Source organism: Triturus cristatus, chromosome 2_1 (assembly GCF_964204655.1).
Source record: "Triturus cristatus chromosome 2_1, aTriCri1.1, whole genome shotgun sequence".
Taxonomy (NCBI): domain Eukaryota; kingdom Metazoa; phylum Chordata; class Amphibia; order Caudata; family Salamandridae; genus Triturus; species Triturus cristatus.
Window position 1 is genome coordinate 468,034,606 of NC_140581.1, and position 22,870 is coordinate 468,057,475.

General features: G+C 45.3%; 1 protein-coding gene across 3 annotated transcripts in view; it reads left to right on the forward strand.

Annotated features, from left to right (window-relative positions):
* Positions 1-22,870, forward strand: part of POC5 (POC5 centriolar protein) — a 373,162-nt gene that overhangs the window by 183,170 nt on the left and 167,122 nt on the right. For all 3 annotated transcript variants that reach the window (XM_085632288.1, XM_085632289.1, XM_085632290.1), the window contains one exon: positions 626-788. In XM_085632288.1, coding sequence (XP_085488414.1) covers positions 626-788 — 163 coding nt within the window. The remainder of the gene's footprint in view (positions 1-625; positions 789-22,870) is intronic.

Here is a 22,870-nt window from a genome sequence, read left to right on the forward strand (position 1 = left end):
ACCTGGCTCTTCGAATGATCCTCCACCCAGTCCGACCAGCAGCCCCCTGACCCCCAGCGCTTTGAGACCCTCACGGGCGAGTAGCCGCGCTTTACAAGCCCCTGATTGATAGGCAATGATGATGGTGCCAGAGGTCCCTGTTTGTAGTCCAATTTCAGATCAACTGCAGTGCATGTTGTTGCTCTTGCAGGGACTCATGAAGAATATACTTCTGTTGCTTTATAATCTCCCCTAAGGTTAAGAGTAAAGGTACTCGTGGTTTGTGGTTATGGACAAGTTTGTGAGAGACACACCAGAGTTGAAATGAGAATCTCCATATACTGAGACGTCAACCTTAACTACGGAAGTGTATTAATAACTATTACTGTTTCATATAAGTGTGTATCTGTTTGGTTTAATGATCTGAGTTTACTTAGACACAAGTGCTTGGGGAAGCGGTGCAGGATATTTTTCTCCTCAGACCTCCAATAGATTCTATTTATTGTAGAAGCATTAATTTAGCATGTGTACATGCAACCGCCTTCCTCTGTGCCGCAGATGAACTGCCGACCTTTCTGCATGATAGTTGTTTTTCAGTGTGGTTTTTAAACCTATGTGTACGTTTATATACTTATTTGTTTTTTAGTGTAATGAAACTGTTGAGGAAGCAAGAGTGGAGATTCAGCGCCTGCATGGAGACAGAGAACATTTTGAAGGCTCAATGAAGAAAGCGTTCATGCGTGGTGTATGCGCCTTGAATATGGAAGCAATGACCATGTTTCAGGGCAGAGAAAGTAGACTGGATAATGGTTCGTATGTAAAATGCATACTGTAAAGTTGCATTCAACTTAGCATGTCAATTACAGTAAATGTAAATGTGGTTTCTCACATCTTTGCTCTACATAGATAGTGTGTGTTGAGCACAGAGGTCTAGTTGACATGCTTCCAGATGTCTTTGCATTATAGCCCACATTGCCCTCTGTGGCTTGGAGATGTGAGGAGTAACGGACTTCTGCCACCCCTTTGAGGTAGACCTGCTTACTAGATGTCCCTGGTATTTAGGCTCCTGCAGGTTCTAAGGAGGAAACTTAAACTGTATTGTTTTGCAGGCCCTAGGTTAATCATGCTAGATGCAGTGTCTGTCAAATTTGACCCGAGACAACTTGTCTAAATATAATCTTATTAAGCTTAGAGGGGCCTCCTGCTCAGTTATCCATCTTTGTCCATGCTGCTTCTCTTTCATTAATAACCACTCCTGTATAAACTGCTGTTCGTAGCACATGTAGCTGTAGATACACATTCTCTGTATAATTTTGCCATCTAGTGCTGGGATTGGGCTGTTGCAATTTGTTGTTGTGTTTTTTAGGAAGTCTTTTGAGTTACCAGGCATTGGTGACTCCTCCTCTGGCAGCTAACGTGTATGGGCACCAATTCCATTGTTAGATTGTTTCTCTCTGCCATCAGGTCCAGGCACATATAAAGATTGCTCCCGGTCTTGACGTGTTTGACACAGACTGTCGCGATTCCAGTACCCAAATCTTCCTTCTTGTCACCAAGACAAGTTCTTCTCTACATTTGTTCCATTTTTAACTCATTTGCTCAAACCACTATAGATATCTCCACTAAATACTGGGCATCCTGGCCCTCATGGCATCCTCGCCATTTAGGGGCCCCACTCGTTCCTTATCGACGTCAAAGCATGAAGTAGAGGGTGATGGAATGGGCACCCTCCATGCTTTCTGTGATCTGTGCCTCTACCCTGAGTATGGCGACACCCGCTGCAACTCTTGCTCTTGCAACTCTTGCTCGGCCTTCAGGAGGAAGACGACACTTAGGCAGCGGATAGACAGGCACTGAGCCCAAAATAAAATATAATGTTCATTTACCCAGACCATCTGACCTCTTCTGCGAAGCAGACCCGCTTGATGCCATAGAAGAGCGATACAGTGAGCCATCCAATGTAGTGGCCCATCAACCCAGCCCAGAAATCATCAGATTCAACTATTCAGAGCCAGAATAGTAGTCCTAGAGGAAGAAGAGCCACATGAAGATGCCCTGTCTACCTCAGTCGACCCCCAAACCTCACACCAACTCCACTCCGAGACGCGCAAAGTACGGTCAACACCAGACTACCACTTAAAGCTCTAAATCATATAAGCAGTCGCACATCGAGGCAGAGCTCTATCCCGGGGGCTTGGGCATTGAGCCACATGCACAAACCACCACTGCCCTCTGGTTTCCGGTCTGCACCAAGGCAAGGTGCAGAGCAGAGATGAGTTCCAGCCAAAGCCTCAACCCCCATCAGCCTTCAAGTTCAAGAGCACACCTCTGTGCTGAGACTTCGAAACCGAAGACACAGTTTATGCAGAAATTATCATCCGCTTCTAGACCATCCACGGCATATGCCGAGGAGTGGCCGATTCTCTACATGCTCCAACAAGAGCTCAGTGACAGATTGCAATGTATCATCATTTATCTCTGCACTGGTAAGATCTCTGCCACCAGAAACAATTCTCTTAAAAAGCAGAGGCTTGCCTTCGAGGGAGTTAGCCTTCCTCCACCACGCCCTGTTTCATCACCTTCTGCGACTTCTTCTGAGGGGTTCCAGGAGTCTTATTCTGAATTAGGCAGTGCTAGTCCCTATTCTCCGTGAACAATATTGGAGGTAGGCTGAAAGCAGTCAAGCTGAGCCTCTGTAAAATTAAACAATTAGACTGCTAATACTGCACTAAATCTTCAGGCTCCATATTATTTAGGAGGACACATTTTGAAAAAATGAAACAAAACGTGTCTGAGACTTTTCATTTGCTTGAATTAATCAGAGTTTAATGATGAATATTTTAGAATTTTTTTGAATTTTTTAAACCTTCCTGTTGCCGAAGCAACTTTGTTTAGAAAAAGAATCACAAAACATAAAACTTTATACAATATTTACACCACAACCATTATTCGCTCATTACTAACACACTATGCACACATCCCATACATTCTGATCCATTCATACGTTCACACAGGCTTGTTGATCTAAAAGTCAACACAAAAGAAAAAACATATTTTACAATTTCTCTGTTAGGACCACAGAAATGGATTGTTCAAATGAAAAACAAATCTGTAAACAATTCTTATTTATAGGGGTTTTGACTTCTTGTGGTCCCTATACAAGGTCTACGCGTTTCGAGACCCCTGGTTAACTGGGCCTCTCATCAGGACCTGAAATGTAAGGAGAAACCTGTATGAGTTGCTGTGCTGCCCCTAGACCTCTCTCTGTAAAGCAAAATTGGTACGAGACCACTAGAGACAATTTACATTTGTTACCTTATGACACAGCCTGTTGGGGGCGTGTCTCTTCTGTCCGTTCAGTTAAGGAAGCACGTTGATGCCCGTCTAAAATTGTCGTCGCGGGCTGTGGGAAATTTGAAACTGGATTTAGTTCGAGTGGTCCTAATCGCGATGGTCTCGTACCAATTTTGCGGCTCATTTCGACAATGCGAGCACAACGTATTGAAAACAATCTTGTTCTATTTCTAGTAATCGACTGAGGACTATTGCAATCCGTCCCCCTTCTGCTCTCTCCACAACAAAGTAAGCTATTTTCGGAATTAGATTATTTAGATTAAACTAGACTGTAATGGATGTTATCACATTTTTCGTTTGCACTTTGTTTCGTCTAGGTTGCTCCCTATCTCAAACCACTCGTCTCCATCTAAATCAAGGTAACTCTATTCGTTCTGTCCTTTATACTTTGCAGAGAGAGTTCTAGGGGCAGCACAGCAACTCATACAGGTTTCTCCTTACATTTCAGGTCCTGATGAGAGGCCCAGTTAACCAGGGGTCTCGAAACGCGTAGACCTTGTATAGGGACCACAAGAAGTCTAAACCCCTATAAATAAGAATTGTTTACAGATTTGTTTTTCATTTGAACAATCCATTTCTGTGGTCCTAACAGAGAAATTGTAAAATATGTTTTTTCTTTTGTGTTGACTTTTAGATCAACAAGCCTGTGTGAACGTATGAATGGATCAGAATGTATGGGATGTGTGCATAGTGTGTTAGTAATGAGCGAATAATGGTTGTGGTGTAAATATTGTATAAAGTTTTATGTTTTGTGATTCTTTTTCTAAACAAAGTTGCTTCGGCAACAGGAAGGTTTAAAAAATTCAAAAAAATTCTAAAATATTCATCATTAAACTCTGATTAATTCAAGCAAATGAAAAGTCTCAGACACGTTTTGTTTAATTTTTTCAAAATGTGTCCTCCTAAATAATATGGAGCCTGAAGATTTAGTGCAGTATTAGCAGTCTAATTGTTTAATTAATTAGTCCCTATTCTCCAGCAGAGGACTTTCAGGCTACCGTCTAATTACACATCTAGTAATAATATATTCACGGCTCTTGGCAATGGGAGTACCTCATAATACCACACGAAGTGGCTTTGTCTGGCACCACGAAGTGGCCGGGTTATCACCAATATTTATGCTTAGTGGTGTGGGGGCTGCAGGGCATGCTGCTGCCCCCCAAGAGTGATTCAGGAAACACTAACCCTATGTCTCCCAGGTCATAAGATGCATGACCAGAGGAGACTGCATTTTGAATTCTCCCAGAGTTTGGGCGTGATGCTCTTCAGCTCGAGAGTACAGGGAACTCTAGTGGTTGGTTCTATGAATGCATTGTGATCTGAAGTGGTAAAAGAAAGACTCTAGCACATGTTTAATGTTTTTATAATACAAATACTTTAATAATTTTGGTTGATATTCAATGCAATTCTGATTGAGTGCTTTTAAAACCGTATTGTATCCATTGGTTTTAATGGTGCATCCTATGTGGTGATCGCCTTATATTTTAACATGGTGGGTCCTTATCAAAGCCAATAGGCTTGCGTTATATTTTGATGTGCTGATCCTTGACAAAGCCAGTATGCCTGCTTTATGTAAAATGACCCCTCTCCTTTTATGTGTGCCGTTGCAGTCATACTAAATGCAGCCGCAGACCTATCACGGACCGGGAGATGGGAGATACACACAGGGAACTTTCATGGGTAATGACTCCAAGGGTCGATACAAAGGCACCCCTTCCAGGGGAGCATCTATCTCCAAACATTGACTTGCCCCATATACCCCCAATCACACTAGAGTGTTGTGCTACACTTGTGGTGGGAGGGCTCCAAGGACTTTTTGCCTCACTAGGAAGACATCACCACAGACTTGTGGGTTCAATTGATCATCGAGCCTGACTTCTGCTTCAAACTCACCTCCACACCACCATACATCCCACACCGCGAACACACCCTCAGCTCAGACCACCTCACCCTTCTACAAGAAGAGGTCCAGGTGCTCATTTTCAGAGGGCCATAGAGCCAGTGCCCCCTCAACACCTGGGCAAAGGACTCTACTCCCAATTTTGTCCTTCTCAAAAAGGACTGCTCACTCAGTCCAATCCTTGATCTCAGGCCTCTCAACAGATACATTCTCTTGTAACATTTCCACATGGCCACCTTGCAGGATGTCATCCTTATGCTACAGCAAGGCAACTTCATGGCCACACTAGACCTGAAGGATGCCTACTTTCACATCCCCATTCATCCGGCCCAACGGTGCTACGTACGCTTCATGGTAAGTGGTCAGCACTACCAATTCAAAGTGTTGCCCTTCGGAATCACCACAGCTCCAAGGGTTTTCACCAAATGCTTTAAAAATTTCTACTGTTGGTAGCGACCCATCTCAGAAGATAGAGGGCTTATGTCTTTCCCCCTGCTTAGACGACTTACTGATCAAAAGTCCAAGAAAACAGCACCCAAGCTGCCATTTCTCTACTTCACACTTGTGGGTTTCTGGCCAACACCGCTAAGTCGTAGGGTCCTTCCCAATGGAGCCACGTCCAAAGCCGACTCAAGCAAACAGTATTTCAGCAGCTTTTGCCTCTTTTTCAGACATTCTGTCCTTGAACAGTGATGTGTATCCTAGGCATGATTGCCTCATGTATAGCCATAGTCTCAGGCGCAAGGCTCCATATGTGTCTGTTCAAAGAGTGCCCATCTGTACAGTGGTCACAAAGTGATGTTCACTGTGAAGATCTAGTGTTTACAGAGGCCATTATCCAATGCTTCCTGGAATGATGGAACAGCAATAACCTGTGGCTTGGCAGGCCCTTCGCAGACAGATTCTCATGTTACGTTCACCATGAGTGCATCACTTTCAGGGAGGGTGTGTATCTAGATGACGTGACAGTGCAGGGTCTGTTGCAACGTCATCAATGTGGGCTCCACATCACCCATCTGTAACTTTTAGCCATACACCAAACCCTCAAAGCTTTTCTCCAAGGCATTCACAAAGTAGTCCTGGTGCATACAAACAACATGACCGCCATGTTTTATTTGCAAAAGCAAAGCGGTGCACACTCTCCTCAACTGTCCACACAGGTGCAGCAAATTGTCATTGAGTGATTCACCACCAGATGAATCTCCTCGTGGAGTTTCATGGGAGTGGAATATAACTTTTCAGACCTGATCAGCTGGAAGCAACAACAATCCAGGAGTGTAAACTCAACTCACAAGCCCTATTCCCTTGCTTTTATTGGTGGTGGAGGGAATGGGTTTTGGAAAAGTCTTCCCAGGAGGAATGACTCTTATTAGTATGACTGACCTCAAAACTAAACCCACATAATGCGAAGAGCCAGGGTCACGCACTTCAAGGGTTTTAAATTGAGTTTGAATAATGGTGATATTTCTTGTGTTTTTGTAATTGTGCAAATAGGGACTGGTTTCCTTCATTAATGATTGTCAATATCAATTCATTAGATGTCAATACTGCTTTTTATGTTTTTGTGGTTTATTTGTAAACTGAATAAAATGTATTAGTGGGCTGCTTCATCATCGAGTCCTCACCGAGGACACCTAGCATGTCTGGGTGGGCTTAACCTCAGGAGAGAGATGCACTTCTAAATGGAATTGCCTGTGGGATCTGAGTTCCATGTGTTCAATTGAATACTTCGATAAAGTTGAAAACACAAGAGATGAATGTTAATGGTCTGCATTTCAAACAAGAGCTGTGTATATGTTTCAGCCACTTAAGCCCAGACCTGGTCTTGTGGCTTTTCTTAGGACTTCTATATAGCTGATCCCTACTATCAGAAGTGCTGGGACAGTATCGAACACTCAGTGTGTATGCATCCACTATTTGCGATGTATAAATGCAGTATGGTGTGTGAGGTGAATGCATTTATTCATGCTTGATACAGACTTGCACACTTCTTGGGTTCACTTGCCCGATACCTTTCAATTTAGATGGAAGAACATAGAAAATGACAGGGAAGAAGGGTAACAGTTGTAGTTTCTGGATAAGTTTGTCCTGGAAACCGGTTGCCGGTTATATAATGACATTGTGGAAGACAAAGGCAATATGCACCAACATATTCTGTCATAATGTAGCCCTTTGAAAGGATTACAGCGGGGATTAATCACACTCTGCCCAAGTTTGATAAGACCTGGGGATCCACCGTGGCCTACCTGTCCTCTGAGTTTGTTGAGCTCACCTGCCCACCATCCTTAAGGGTGCTTCGATTTCCCACTACTCCCCCCGCCAGTGAGCAACCCACCCAAGACGAGGAGGTGCAACCCGATAGCTAGAACCCTAGTGTGTCAAGTACTGGGTAATGGGTAGGTCTCTGTCTTTCTCCCACCTCTCTATTCTTTGGTTATACTCCTTATCTCCTTTCCTCTCTGTCTTCTTTCCCTTTCTTTAACAATAGAAGTATAAGCCATGCTATTCCCCACCGGCCAGTGGTTGTAAGTGGGTGTTGTGTTTATTGTTTGCCATGCAAAATACAATAAAATGATTTCAACCATAATGTAGCCCTTGGAGGCGTTGCTATCCAGTACATCTATTGTGATATTTATGAATTAAACACTCGTGCAAGATAAGTGTTGGAGTAAGCAGATGAAATACCTCATGAAGTGTCTAATACCTGCAGAAAACTAACTGACAAGAATAGTATGTTGGAGTTCAGCAGGTTTCATCCTCATACACTACTTAAAAATGTACCTTATGGTTAATTTTTACGACTCTGGAGGAATTGCAGTAATACCAAGTATTTTAAGGAACAATCGGAGGAGCTGTCAAATATATTGAAAACCCGGAGCTACCTGGATTCTCTCATTTCAAGGAGCCATAAGAGAGCTAGGAATTAGAATAGGGAAGGATTCATCTAACATCAAGGGGATCATTATTAAAAACTGGTGCTTTATTGACTCGGATGACTACATTTTGAAAAAAACAAGGTTTGCTCACAAGAGCGGTCCAAATCTGTTAGACCATTTGGTACATACTGGACCACGTGTCTCCTTCTCTTCATAATTAGGCTGACCGCGCCAACATTCGCCCCCCTCTTTATACATAATGAGACTGATTGCGGTACAAAAGTTGAGACCCTGACTCACAGGGAGCGTAGTCACCGCGCCTTTTCTGCGTTTTAAGACTGGTCTTTTACAAGATGCAGGGTGTAGAGGTCGGGGTACGTGCAACAGCCAGGATATTGCACTTGAAGTAAGTGACGGTGCCCCCGAGGGTTGGGCAGAGAAGTCCTTATTAATTACCTTATCTTACCCCATCTCCCCAGTGTATAGCAGCTGTAGCAAAAAGAAACTTCCTCTTACCATAACCCAGTATTACTTTGATTCTCAAACCTATTGAAGGCTTCTCGCAATACTGTTCGTATCTGATATCACTCATCTTTACATATATTAAGGTATTGGTGAAAATGTTTGCATAATGACTTTAGAATACTGCTCTCTGTGATTGCTGGCAAGGAGTCTGGTTTTATCTGAACCTGCTCTACCTCACTTAAGCTACATGAGTGAATACAAGGCAACACCTAGACAAAGCTTTTGGCTTCATGGACTTCACATTTAGGTTCTCCATCATCCATTTCTGAGGGAGGGATCTTTTACTGGACTACAATATTGCCAAGTCTACCACAAGGTTCGGACCACCTTTGCTGCTTCTGGTCCCTTCCAGTCTTTTCAGAGGCAACAGGCAAGTTTGCCTCTTAGCTCTACTGCTATTTCTACTCTTGTATGTGCCCAAAGCCTTAGTAGCACAATCCCCGAGGCCTCTAATGATATTCACAGTTGGGACATATATCTTTGTAGCACAGACAGGTATGGGAATCCAAACCAATTATCAAGCTCCTCTTGACGGCCTAATCAGCGAAGCAACTTTTTAGGAAAAGCCTCTACCTCTCCCAATTGGTCATCTAGATCGATTTAGGATGGTGGACCACAGTTTCTTTATATTGTTCAGACTATCTTGATTGTTCTCAATTCTTTGTTTAATATGTTATGTGGAATTTTTATTGGCTTGATTTGATACTTCATATTTTGGGCGATGGGAGAGCTAAGTGGTATTTGCATCTTGAAATCTTATGGGCCTACCGTTTACAGTTCCTGACATTTAGTGGCAGATATTTACCATGTCTACCTCTCACGATTTATAAGTTATTTATATAAAAATGAGGATTTTATAAATAATTACCAATAGGATAACAAATCTTATGGCACATGGTTAGTGTTCTATTTCTTTAAAATATTGTATAAAAATGGAACACAGGGCTTGCATTGTAAGTCTTAACGAGGGCTCCCAGTTTTATGCAATTTCTTTTTTGACATTTCAGTCTGTATTTATCCATATTTATTTTGTCCTTAGTGTAAAAAATGAAGTAGCAATGGGTATATTTACACATTTATTTAACCGCAAATGTTTACTCTTGTTGTAATGTCAATACGTTTGAGACATTTATAGTACAAAACAGTCATCTGAAACCATTTGCATTATAGACCAGCATAAGCATCTGTACTGCTGCAGTTATTTAAGCTTCATTAGGAAATCTTTCTTTTTTTAACTCCCCTACCTGTCAGTCTGAACAGCCATTGACCTAGCACTCATGATTGACAGTAGTGAGAGCCGTCCAAAAGAAAACCTCCAAGCATGTGAGCTGTAGATCACATGTGTGGCATACTCCTGCCATCTAGTGTTGGGTCCGGATGTTTGCGAGTTGTTTTTGTTCGAAGAAGTCTTTCCAGTCACAAGGTAGGTGACTCCTCCTTTCGGTGATTGTGCGCATGGGCATCGACTCCATTATTAGATTGTTTATTTCTGCCATCAGGTTCGGATGGGTATTGTTATGCTCTGCTTCGGAATCGATCCTTGGGTTCCCCCTCGGTGCATACTTCTCTCTACCCTGACTGTATTGTTCTTGAACGGGCTTCTCGCTCCGCGATTCGAATTAAAACTCAAGACTTTGACATTTGGTTCCGAAAATCTGCGGGCGGCCCATCCGCATCAGTTCAGCTCCTCATCGATGGAACAGCCCCCATTTAAATTTTGTCCTCTGTGCCACGTGAAATATCAGCACACACTCATCAGGTGTGTAATTTGTGCTTGTTCCCCGAGCACAAGGAGCAAGACTGCGACACGTGCCGGTCCTTCAGATCAAAAAACGCTCTGTGATTGTCTGGCTCGACGTCGAGAGATGCAGCGGTTGGATGCCACACCGGATCTGTTCGGCGACAACGCCGAACAAGAAGGGATATCCTCGGCAGAAGAACAACTGTCTTCGGCGGCGTCCGACTCCGGTTCAGAATTGCAGATCGACCTCGGAGACGAGGAGGTGCTTCAGGGTCAAGGGGACGTGAGTACCGAAGACACCTCCTCCCCCCCCCCCCCTCCCCTAAAAGGCCTAGGTCGGCACCGAGAAGAGGTTTCTCACGCTCTGCCTCTGGGCTCGGCACCGAAACACTCCAAAAAGCCTTCAGGCTCGGGACCGAGTCGCCTAAAGCCTACCTGTAAGCCGAAACCTTCGAGCTCCAAGATCGGTTCTGAACCAAAACCCTCAACGTTGAAACCCAAGAAACCCTCAGAGTCGAAACCTTTGGCACCAAAAGGACTTTCTGGCTCGAGTCCGAAAACTTTGGTGCAGAAAAGCAAAGACTTGCCTGCAATTTCACCGGATCCCAATAAAGACACTGTACCTATTAGATTGGATCCAAAACCGACACTCATGCTAAACCACTATCCAGGCACAATGATAATGAGCCACATATAATTCCTTTGAAAAAGAAAAGTGTAGGCACTAGTCCTTTTCACACTTTTCCATTTCCTCCTCCTCCCTCTTCTCCACAGCATGATCCATTAAACATTATACCCAGTCAGTCTCCTCCACCTCAACTTGACACTGGTGAGTCTGACGAGGACAAGGCACAACTTCCATATCCTTGGACAGCTTACACCACTGATCCTCCACAGGATACAGACCAAGATCTTTATCCTGCCAGGCCATCTCCACTTGATGCCAACCTTTCATACCAACTGCTTATTGGCAGAGCAGCAGAATACCATGTGGTGGAGGTACATAAAGAGGCTTTAGAGGAAGATTTTCTCTTTGATACATTAAGATCACATAAATCTAATCAAACACTCCCTATGCTCAAGGGTATGGTAAGGCACACAGGTGATATTTTTAAAGGCCCTGTCCGTGCTAGAATTCTTACTCCTACAGTAGACCAAAAATATAAATCTTCCCCCACAGATCCCATTTTTATTAAGGGTCAGTTACCACTTGACTCTTTAGTTGTGTCAAATGCAAGAAAGAGAACTAATTATCAAGCATCTGGGGATGCCCCTACCCCAGATAAAGAGTAGAAGCTGTTTGATGCTTCGGGAAAACGTGTAGCGGCGAAAACAGCTAATCAATGGCGTACTGCTAATACGCAAGGTATGATAGAGCACACTGGGACCAAATGGAGCAATTATTGCAGTTTCACCCTGATGAACATGGGGCAAAAGCTCAGGACTTAGTCCAAGAGGGGAAATTAATTTCCAATGCTTCTATCAGATGCGCTCTAGATGCAGCTGACACTGCAGCTAGAGAAGTGAATACCAGCATCTTACTGAGATGTCATGCTTGGCTACGGATTTCAGGATTCAAGCCCGAGGTCCAGCATTCCATGCTGAACATACCTTTTAACAAAAAGCACCTTTTTGGTCCTGAAGTCGATTTAGTGCTGGAAAAAATGAAGAAGGATACAGATGTGGCAAAATCGATGGGAGTGCTTCAGTCTCCCTCAAATGGATATTCCTTTTGGCGCTCTTTTTTATAGAGGAGGGTCCAAGTCTACAGGCACAGACCAGAACACTTCCTCAAATAAAGCCAATTCCCAAACCTCCTTTACAAAAGGGTTTTTCAGATGGAGTTATTGGGGATATAGTCCCAGGGGCAGAGGTAAAAACACCACACCTCGCACTTCCCCTTCCTCAAGTAAGCAGTGACTTCCCAAAACCTCCCGCTGATTATTCCACACCTGTCGGTGGAAGACTACAAAACTTTCTCCTCATTTGGAAATCAATAACAACCGACAAAAGGGTGCTTTGAATTACCCATCTTGGCTATTGCCTGGAGCTTACTAACAATCCTCCAAACATTCCTCCTGAACGACACAAAATGTCTCCAGACCACCAGCACTTCCTTCAACAAGAAGTGCACTCGCTATTACTCAAAGGGGCTATAGATCCAGTCCCACTCCAATACCACGGGTCAGGGGTTTATTCCCTCTACTTTCTCATTCCCAAAAAGGACGGATCTTTGAGACCTATTCTAGATCTCAGAGATTTAAAGAAATACATATTGTCAGAGCATTTTTACATGGTCACTCTTCAACAAGTACTTCCCCTGTTGCAGCAGGGTGACTATGTCTACGCTAGATCTAAAGGACGCCTACTTTCATATTCCAATTCATCCCGCTCATCGCAAATACCTCGTATTTGTGATAGCAGGAAAATCTTACCAGTTCAAGGTACTTCCATTTGGCGTCACCACAACCCCCAGAGTGTTCACAAAATGTCTAGCTGGATTAGCCGCTCACCTCAGGAGACGATGTATACATGTCTTTCCTTACTTGGATGACTGGCTTATCAAAGCAAGCACTTACCAAACCTGTATACTACACACTCTGATAACAGTACATCTGCTTCATCAATTGGGTTTCACAATAAATGTACAGAAATCTCACCTGTGTCCAGCACAGGTGTAGTCTTATCTAGGAGCTTCCCTCAATACTCTCAAAGCTCTAGCCACTCCCAATGTAGCCAGCATTCACAATATTCAGGCCACAATACTACAGTTTCACCCCAATCAATCATTACCGGACAGTCTTCATGCAACTTCTGGGAATTATGGCATTATGCATTGCAGTTGTAACTCATGCAAGGCTTCACATGTGTCCTCTACAAGAATGTCTAGCACGTCAATGGAATCAATCACAGGGTCTATTAACCGGTCTAGTGTTGGTAGACCGCCTCACCCATCGCTCTCTGCAGTGGTGGAACCCTCAAAACGTAGGAAAGAGGCGGCCCTTCATAGACCCAATTCCACAGATTATTTTGACAGCGGACGCATCGCTAACTGGTTGGGGTGCTCACCTTCAACATCACACGGTACAAGGGTTGTGGTCACAGTCACAAACGTCTCCACATCAACTACCTAGAATTGCTAGCAGGGTTTTTAGCACTCAAAGCTTTTCTCACCCAACTTCTAGGTAAGGCTGTATTAGTCGGCACAGATAATGTAAATTGATACTTGTATAGCGCACTACTCACCCGCAAGGGTCTCAATGCGCTTGTACGAATACAGCTGTGGAACCCATCCTGGCTTTCCTTGTGAGGCGTCCACTCCTGGGCACCCCCAAGGTGGAGGCCAGGCATCCTTAGCGTTGTGGGGGCCGTTGTGGAGATTAAGCAAGCTATTGCCCAGAGTTGCAGAGTGGGACTCCATGATCGGAATGGCACCGAGGCGAGAATTATCAGGTCCGTGGAATTTTTGAGCCCAAGACCCGCCGAGGCGGGGAATTGAACACTGGTCCCGGGCTAGACCTCTGCATCAGGGTCTGCCGCTCTAATCATTGAGCCACACTTCTCCACTATAACAGATAACATGAAAGCAATGTATTACCTACAAAAACAGGGATAGACACACACTCTCCACCTGTTGCGTCTTGCGCATAGCATTTCGAATTGGGCGATTCACCACAAAATATATAGCAGAACACCTTCCAGGAGTGGACAATCAGGTTGCAGACCTGCTCAGCAGAGACGGGCAGCAAATTCACGAGTGGGAACTTCATCTCCAAGTTCTTCTTCCTTACTTCCAAAAATGGGGATTTCCACAAATAGATCTGTTTGCCAAAGTACACAACGCAAAATGCCCCAACTTCGCATCCAGTTTCCCACACCAAGCTTCCAAAGGCAATGCTCTATGGATGAATCGGTCAGGGATATTTGCTTACGCTTTCCCGCCTCTCCCACTTATTCCGTTACTGGTTTGGAAGCTCAGACAAATGTCCCTAACACTGATCTTAATAGCCCCCACTTGGGCTCGCCAACCGTGGTACACTACCCTGTTAGAACTCTCTCTGGTTCCATATCAAAGGTTACATCTCACACCCTGCCTACTCATTCAGAGCCATGGCAAAATCAGACATCCAAATCCCTAAGAACTCCACCTAGCAATTTGGCTCCTGAAGTCATAGTTTGGTTATTTTCTATTACCACCAGACTGTATGAATATTCTTAGAGGCTAGAAAGCCTACTACTAGAGCATGTTATGCTGCTAAATTGAAATGGTTTGTTGTAACAACAACCATATCAATCCACTTGATGCTTCTGTAAAAAACCTCTTTTGTTATCTGCTGCATTTACAGCGATGTGGATTAGACTATACATCCATTCGCTTACATCTAGCAGCAGTGGCTGCATATTTGCAAAACAGACCACACTTATCTCTTAGTACAAGTGATTAAAGCCTTCATGGAAGGGTTAAAAAGGGTAATACCACCAAGAATTCCCCCTGCTCCAGAGTGGAACTTAAACCTAGTTCCTACAAGGCTAATGGGTCCACCTTGTGATCCCATGCACAAATGTCAGTTGCAATTCCTGTCGTGAAAAGTCGTGATAACTTCACTAAGGAGAGCTGGTGAGCTTCAGGCATTGACTATACAAGCACCTTTTTTTCAGCTTCACAAAGATAAAGTGGTTATTCGTACTAATCCTAAATTTCTCCCTAAAGTAGTTTCTGCTTTTCATATCAATCAGTTGAATTACCTGTCTTCTATCCTCAACCTGATTCTGTAGCAGAACAGGCTCTACATACACTTGATGTTAGGCGAGCTCTACTTTACTACATAGAAGGAACCAAGGACTTCAGGAAAACAAAGCAACTGTTTGTTGCTTTCTCTCCCACTCATAAAGGCAATCCTATTTCTAAGTCAGGGGTTGCTGAATGGGTTGTAAAATTTATCCAGACATGTTATACTAAAGCAAAGAGAACTTTGTTAGTACCCCCCAGGGTGCATTCCACTCACAAAATAGGGGCTACTATGCCCTTCTTGGGAAATATCCCCATAGCTTACATTTGTAAGGCAGCAACATGGTCTACAATGCACACATTCACGAAACACTATTGTGTAGATGTGTCCTCAAGACATCAGGAAAATGTAGGCCAAGCAGTAATTAAAACACTTTTTCAAACAACTACAGCCACTACAGGTTAGCCACCGCTTTGGGAGATTACTGCTATATAGTCTATGCAAAGCATGTAATCTACAGCTCACATGCCTCGAATGGATAATGTTACTTACCCAGTAAGCATCTGTTCTTGGCATGTAGAGCTGTGATTCACATGCGCCCACCCACCTCCCCGGTTTCCTGTAGTGGTTGTAGATCTTAATTTACATTCATACGCATGGGCATCTCGATTCTACACTTCCGAAGTTAATTTTCTCACCCTCTGCCGGAAAACAATCTAATAATGGAGTCGATGCCCATGCACACTATCACCGAAGGGAGGAGTCACCTACCTCGTGACTGGAAAGACTTCTTCGAACAAAAACAACTTGCAAACATCCGGACCCAACACTAGATGGCAGGAGTATGCAAAGCATGTGAATCGACAGCTCTACATGCCAGGAACAGATGCTTACTACGTAAGTAGCATTTTTCTTTCCACATGTTTCCATATTTGAAAGCAAATACAGGCTGGAAAATAGATGGTTTTCTGTCTGTTCTTATCTGTAAAAATCAGTAAAAAGAGAAAACTGGGAGCCTTAATAGTAGACTTTATTAAGAACCACTTGGATTGGAAAACTAGTTTGTAATTTATTTAAAATTGTTTATAATATGTGTTACACAGTAGCTAACAAATTAAGACACAATGCATTTAATGTTGAATATTATAAATATTCAGCTCTTAAGTTCTAGGTAACAGAATGTTGCGCACACCCAATAAACATTTATTTAATTTTGCATAGAAAAAAATACATAACAATCTACTATTTTGTACTACACAAAGGTAGTAAAACAAGACTGCTTTGGTGCTGCATTATTTCCCTTTCCCCCGCTACATGTCCAGATGACAGTAAGTGCCTGGGGCCACAGGCCAATTACAAATGCTCTGTGAAAACCCTACTCATAGCTTGGCGTGGAGAACTAAAGCAACTCTAGCGCCCCAATTTTTTTCTTGCCTTATATATGCTCATAAGAGTTATCCCTGCATTTCACACCTTTCCTAACATGGCACTGGCCTGCAGACTTTGTTGCCATGTCCACTTTAGGAACCTTCACTCTAGGGATCTGACTCAGGCGCCCTCAGACCAGAATAGGGTATCCCCACATCACAAGTCCTGTCCAATCAACACTTTAAATATGTCAGCACCCTCTATCACACTCCTTTTTCATTTCACAGTCCCGCTACTGTCCGCTTACAGATGTTGCCCAATTGGGGGCCCTGGGGGGGGGGGGGGGGGGAGGGGGAGGGGGGGGGGGAGAGATATGAGCTGCAGATTACACACTTTTGCATAGATCACCATCTGGTGTTGGGCCCGGATGTTTGCAGTTTGTTTTTCCTCGTGGAAAGTCTTTGGAAGTCACGAGGTCGGTGACTCCTCCCTTGGATCGTATTGCGCATGGGCTTCCAGTTCGACGATCGAAGCGGAATCCTCGCTCATCGCGGTATTGTTCAGATCCAGATCTCCTCAATCACCTTCTCTTCGATTACAGTCGTCGACGGCGGCCTTCGGGCCTACCCAAGCTCCGGTCCCGGCTGATGGAAAGAACTCCTTTCATGAAGTGCCCTCGATGTGGGTCCAAATTCCCCCACACCGATCTTCATGAGGTGTGCAACCTCTGCCTCTCCCCGGAACACGAGGCTCGAGACTGTCCGGCCTGCAAGTCTTTCAGATCGAAAAAGACTATTCGAGATCGAAGGGCCAGACGAAACATGGCGCACTCCTCGACCTCCGTTCCAGTCGACATCTTCGGGGACGACGTCGAAGATCCGGGACAGCAGCACACCGAAGAGGACCTCGTCAGTGCTTCCGAAGCAGACGACTCAGATGTGGAGGACATCACCCCGGCGCAGAGGGTCGCGAGTACTATACCCCCTCCCGCACCCGCGCCGACACCCAAAAAGGCTTCGGTCACGCCTTCGCCTCCGGGCCTAGGCAAGACCAGAGACACTGCTTCAAACACCCCACCTTCGGGCCCGGTGAAGAAGCCAAACAAGCCTTCCGTCGGCTCGGGCTCGAGCCAGCCATCCAGCAGTGCCGAGAAACACACTTCGGCACCGAAAAAGAGACCGGCCTCTACCTCAACACCGAGCTCCGCACCAAAGTCCTCGGTGTCGAAACCCAGCCTTTCGGTACCGGCCAAACCCCATAAGGCCCTCGGCACCGACACTTCTACGCCGAAGCCCACCTCGGCGCCGACCAAAAATTGGAGGTTCCCAAGCCCAGTGCTAAGCACGGCACGGACAAGCCTAAAAAGTCATCGGCCCCGGAACCTTCGGCGCCGACGGAACAAACATTGTCACAGGAACTGTTTACACCCGATCCCTTGCAAAAGACTCTTACCAAGGATCCAAAAACTGGACATTTGGCACTCTGTTCTAAAAAGAGACATTTGGACAAACCGGCTCCGCCTCCACCTCCAAAGAGGAAGGACTCGGCTACCTCCCCTTTCAGAATTCCTTCCCCACCTCCTCCACCCTCTCCACCTCCGCCTTCTCCACCCCCACCTCATCGCTCCCCGACCCCGTCTCCAGACTATGATGATCAGGGGGACCCATATTACGATCCAGGGGATGTGCCCCAAGACCCCACCCCTACAGGATCCCCAGACCCATGGGACAACTACAATAATCCAGACGTCCCACAAGATGACCTTTACCCTTCCAGGCCATCTCCACCGGAAGACTCATTAGGTTTCCACCACCTACTTCAGAGGGCGGCACATTATCACGGGGTAGAGCTACACACTGACCCAGTAGAGGAGGATTTCCTCCTCGACACCTTTGATACCGCACATAGGTCTACCTCCATACTACCTATGCTCAAAGGGGTGATAAAACATGCGCCAGAGGTTTTTAAGGACCCAGTCAGGGCTAGGGTCATTAACCCACGCATAGAGAAAAAGTACAAAGCTGCCCCCACAGATCCTGCCTATATCAAAGGGCCAGCGCCACCGGATTCCCTAGTGGTTTCCACTGCACGGAAGAGGTCAAACTCCTAGGCGTCAGGCGAAGCACCACCACCTGACAAAGAGTCAAAGCTACTGGACGCGTCAGGAAAGCGCACTGCATCACAGGCAGCCAATATATGGCGTATCGCAAACACTCAAGCGCTATTGGCCAGATACGATAGAGCGCATTATGATGAATTAGAAACCATAATGCACCACCTCCCAGAAAGATACAAAAATAGGGCCAATGAATTAATTCAGGAGGGTAAGACTATAACTAACACCTCCATACGCTGTACCTTAGACGCAGCAGACACAGCCTCCAGGGCCATTAACACTAGCGTCCTCCTCAGTTGCCATGCTTGGCTGAGAGTATCAGCCTTCAAACCTGAGGTACAGAAAGCCTCCATCTTAAATCATCCCTTTGACCAAGAACACCTATTCGGCCCAAAGGTAGAGGAGGCCCTCGAGAAAATGAAGAAGGACACGGATACGGCGAAATCTATGGGAGCCCTGCAGTCACACCCTCCTAGGCGCTCCTTTCGCCGCTCTTCCTTTCGGGGTACGGCTAGAGGCTACTCCTCAAATAGCGCGTCCACTTCCTACAAATCCCCCACTCAGTCCACCTTCACAAGGGGTTATCAAAGAGGCAGGCGGCTATAAGGGCAATAACAATAAAGGCAGAGGCAAAACCAATACCGCCCGCTCTGCCACACCGCCTACCCAATGACTTCCCCCCGCTCCAACCAGACCATCCCACTCCGGTCGGGGGCAGGCTACAAAATTTCCTTCAGGTCTGGGAGACCATCACCTCGGACAAATGGGTGACCCAAATTATTCGCTCAGGGTACTGCCTAGAATTGACATCTACCCCCCAAACATTCCACCCAGGCAACGCCCAATGTCACAAGAACAGTCCACATTACTAAAACAGGAGGTAATCTCCCTCCTACAAAAACAGGCAATAGAACAAGTTCTCGCCAATGAGCAAAATTTAGGGGTCTACTCCCTATATTTTCTAATACCAAAAAGAGACGAGACTCTACGACCTATTCTAGATCTCCGGCCTCTAAACACATACATACATTCGGACCATTTTCACATGGTAACACTTCAGCAGGTACTTCCGCTCCTCTCCAAGAGCGACTTTCTCACCACACTGGACTTGAAAGGCGCATACTTTCACATTCCGGTACACCATGCTCACAGAAAGTACCTCAGATTTGTAGTGGACGGGCAACACTACCAGTTCAAGGTGCTCCCATTCGGGGTCACAACAGCACCAAGGGTATTCACCAAGTGCCTAGCGGTAGTGGCGGCACACCTCAGAACACAGCACATTCACGTCTTCCCATATTTGGACGACTGGCTGATAAAAGCCACGTCCTACAACCAATGTGTACACCACACCGCCACTACAATCCAACTACTTCACCAGCTAGGCTTCACGGTGAACCACCAAAAGTCCCAGCTAACACCATCCCACATAAAGCAATACCTCGGTGCCACCATAGACACCTCAAAAGCCATAGGCTACCCCAATCCTGCCAGGATTTGCGTCACAGAATCATACCTCAACACTCTCTTCCAGCAAGAGTGTTTATGCAACTGATAGGGATGATGGCCTCTTGCATTTTCATAGTGCCTCACGCAAGACTCCAGATGCGTCCACTCCAAGAGTGCTTAGCACGCCAATGGAACCAGGTCCAGGGGCAACTGACAGATCTGGTGTTGGTAGACGGTCGCACCCATCGCTCTCTGCAGTGGTGGAACACCACAAATCTTTCCAGAGGTCGACCGTTCCTGGACCCGGTTCCACAAATAATACTAACAGACGCATCGCACTCCGGCTGGGGAGCTCATCTATTACACCTCACAGTGCAGGGCACATGGACGCCGCAACAAAAGTTACTCCATATCAACCATCTGGAGTTTCTGGTAATCTTTCTAGCCCTAAAATCCTTTCAAACACAGATTTTAGGCAAGGCAGTCCTCATTCGCACAGACAACATGACGGCCATGTACTACATTCAAAAACAAGGCGGCACACACTCTCCACAGCTCTCTCAACTAGCACAGAGCATTTGGAGATGGGCAATTCCACACAAAATCTTTCTCCTAGCCCAACATGTCCCAGGAGTCCAAAACACCATGGCAGATCTGCTCAGCAGACAGACGCAGCAGATCCACGAGTGGGAACTTCACCCACAGGTTCTTCACCCGTTCTTTCAGATGTGGGGGCATCCGCAGATAGACCTCTTCGCCACCCACGAAAACAAAAATTGCCCAAGCTTCGCCGCCAGATACCCACACCCATTGTCCAAAGGCTATGCGATATGGATGAACTGGTCAGGCAAATTTGCGTACGCCTTTCCACCTCTCCCACTAATTCCATTAGTGGTGCGAAAGCTACAATAGCATTCCCTCACACTGATCCTAGTAGCTCCAACGTGGGCCAGACAACCGTGGTACACCACGCTGCTGGAACTCTCGGTAGTACCACACCAAAAGCTACACCTCTCACCATGCCTCCTAACCCAGAACCATGGAGAGATCAGACACCCGGACCCAGCTCAGCTCAACCTTGCGATCTGGCTCCTGAGATCCTAGAATTCGGATACCTTAACCTTCCCCCTGACTGTATGAACGTCATCAGAGAAGCTAGACGCCCTACCACTAGAGCCTGCTACGCTGCCAAGTGGAAAAGATTTGTTGTTTATTGCCATAACAACACAATCAATCCTCTAGACGTATCTATACAACACATCATATGCTACTCGCTCCATCTACAAAGGTGTAACCTAGCATATACATCCATTCGGCTACACCTCGCAGCAATTGCCGCTTGCCTACAGAACATACAGCACCTATCACTTTTCAGAGTGCCTGCCATTAAAGCCTTCATGGAAGGCCTGAAACAAATAATTCCCCCCAGAGTACAACCCTCACCTGTGTGGAACTTAAATATAGTTCTCACAAGGCTAATGGGACCGCCCTTCGAACCTTTGCAGAAATGCGAACTGCAATTTCTCACATGGAAAACCGCATTTCTTGTAGCCATCACTTCCCTTAGAAGGGTCAGTGAGATACAAGCACTTACTATACAAGAACCTTTTCTCCAAATGCACCAGAACAAGGTTGTTCTCCGTACCAACCCAAAATTCCTACCCAGTCATTTCCCCCTTTCATCTAAACCAATCTGTAGAATTACCGGTATTTTTCTCGCAACCTCAAACTGTTGCAGAAAGGGCTATACACACGCTAGATGTCAAACGGGCCTTACTTTACTATATCCAGAGAACACAACCTTTCAGAAAGACCAAACAACTATTTGTCTCTTTCTCTCCACCACACAAAGGCAACCCCATCTCAAAATCAGGGATAGCTAGGTGGATTGTAAAATGCATACAGATTTGCTACCACAAAGCAAAATGAACGCTATCTGTTCCCCCTAAAGCCCACTCTACACGAAAGATAGGGGCTTCTATGGCTTTTCTATGGAACATCCTATTAGATATCTGCAAAGCAGCTACATGGTCAACACAGCACACTTTCACTAAACATTACTGTGTAGATGTGCAAACCAAGCAACAAGCTAGTGTGGGCCAGGCTGTACTAAAAACACTATTTCAAACCACTGCAACAGATACTGGTGGTCGCCGCTAAGGTTGGGAACTGCTATATAGTCTATGCAAAAGTGTGTAATCTGCAGCTCATATGCCTCGAATGGAATATGCTACTTACCAGTATGCATCTGTTCTTGGCATGTAGAGCTGCAGATCTACACACGCCCACCCGCCTCCCCGGCTACCGGTATCTGTTCCAATCTATCTTATTTAGATACAACACACATGGGTTTCTTCACTGTTATTACTACGCTCCATCTTTCCCTGTTGGCGAAAAACAATCTGAGGATGGAGCTGAAGCCCATGCGCAATACGATCCAAGGGAGGAGTCACCGACCTCGTGACTTCCAAAGACTTTCCAAGAGGAAAAACAAACTGCAAACATCCGGGCCCAACACCAGATGGCGATCTATGCAAAAGTGTGTAGATCTGCAGCTCTACATGCCAAGAACAGATGCATACTGGTAAGTAGCATATTCCTTATTTCTCTTTCCAGGTAGGATTGAGACCGGCACACTAGTGGCTGCTTCAAAGCTCTGTTCAGGCTGCAAAACACATCTATGTGTTTTAATTGCTCACAGCAATTAAAGTCATGATATGTTCAACATTGAGATTAGTGTGCTAAATACAAAAACGCCCAATGTGCAAACAATTGGCATCATCATATAACATAAGATCAGTGCTTGTGTATTGTAAATACAATTTAAACCAT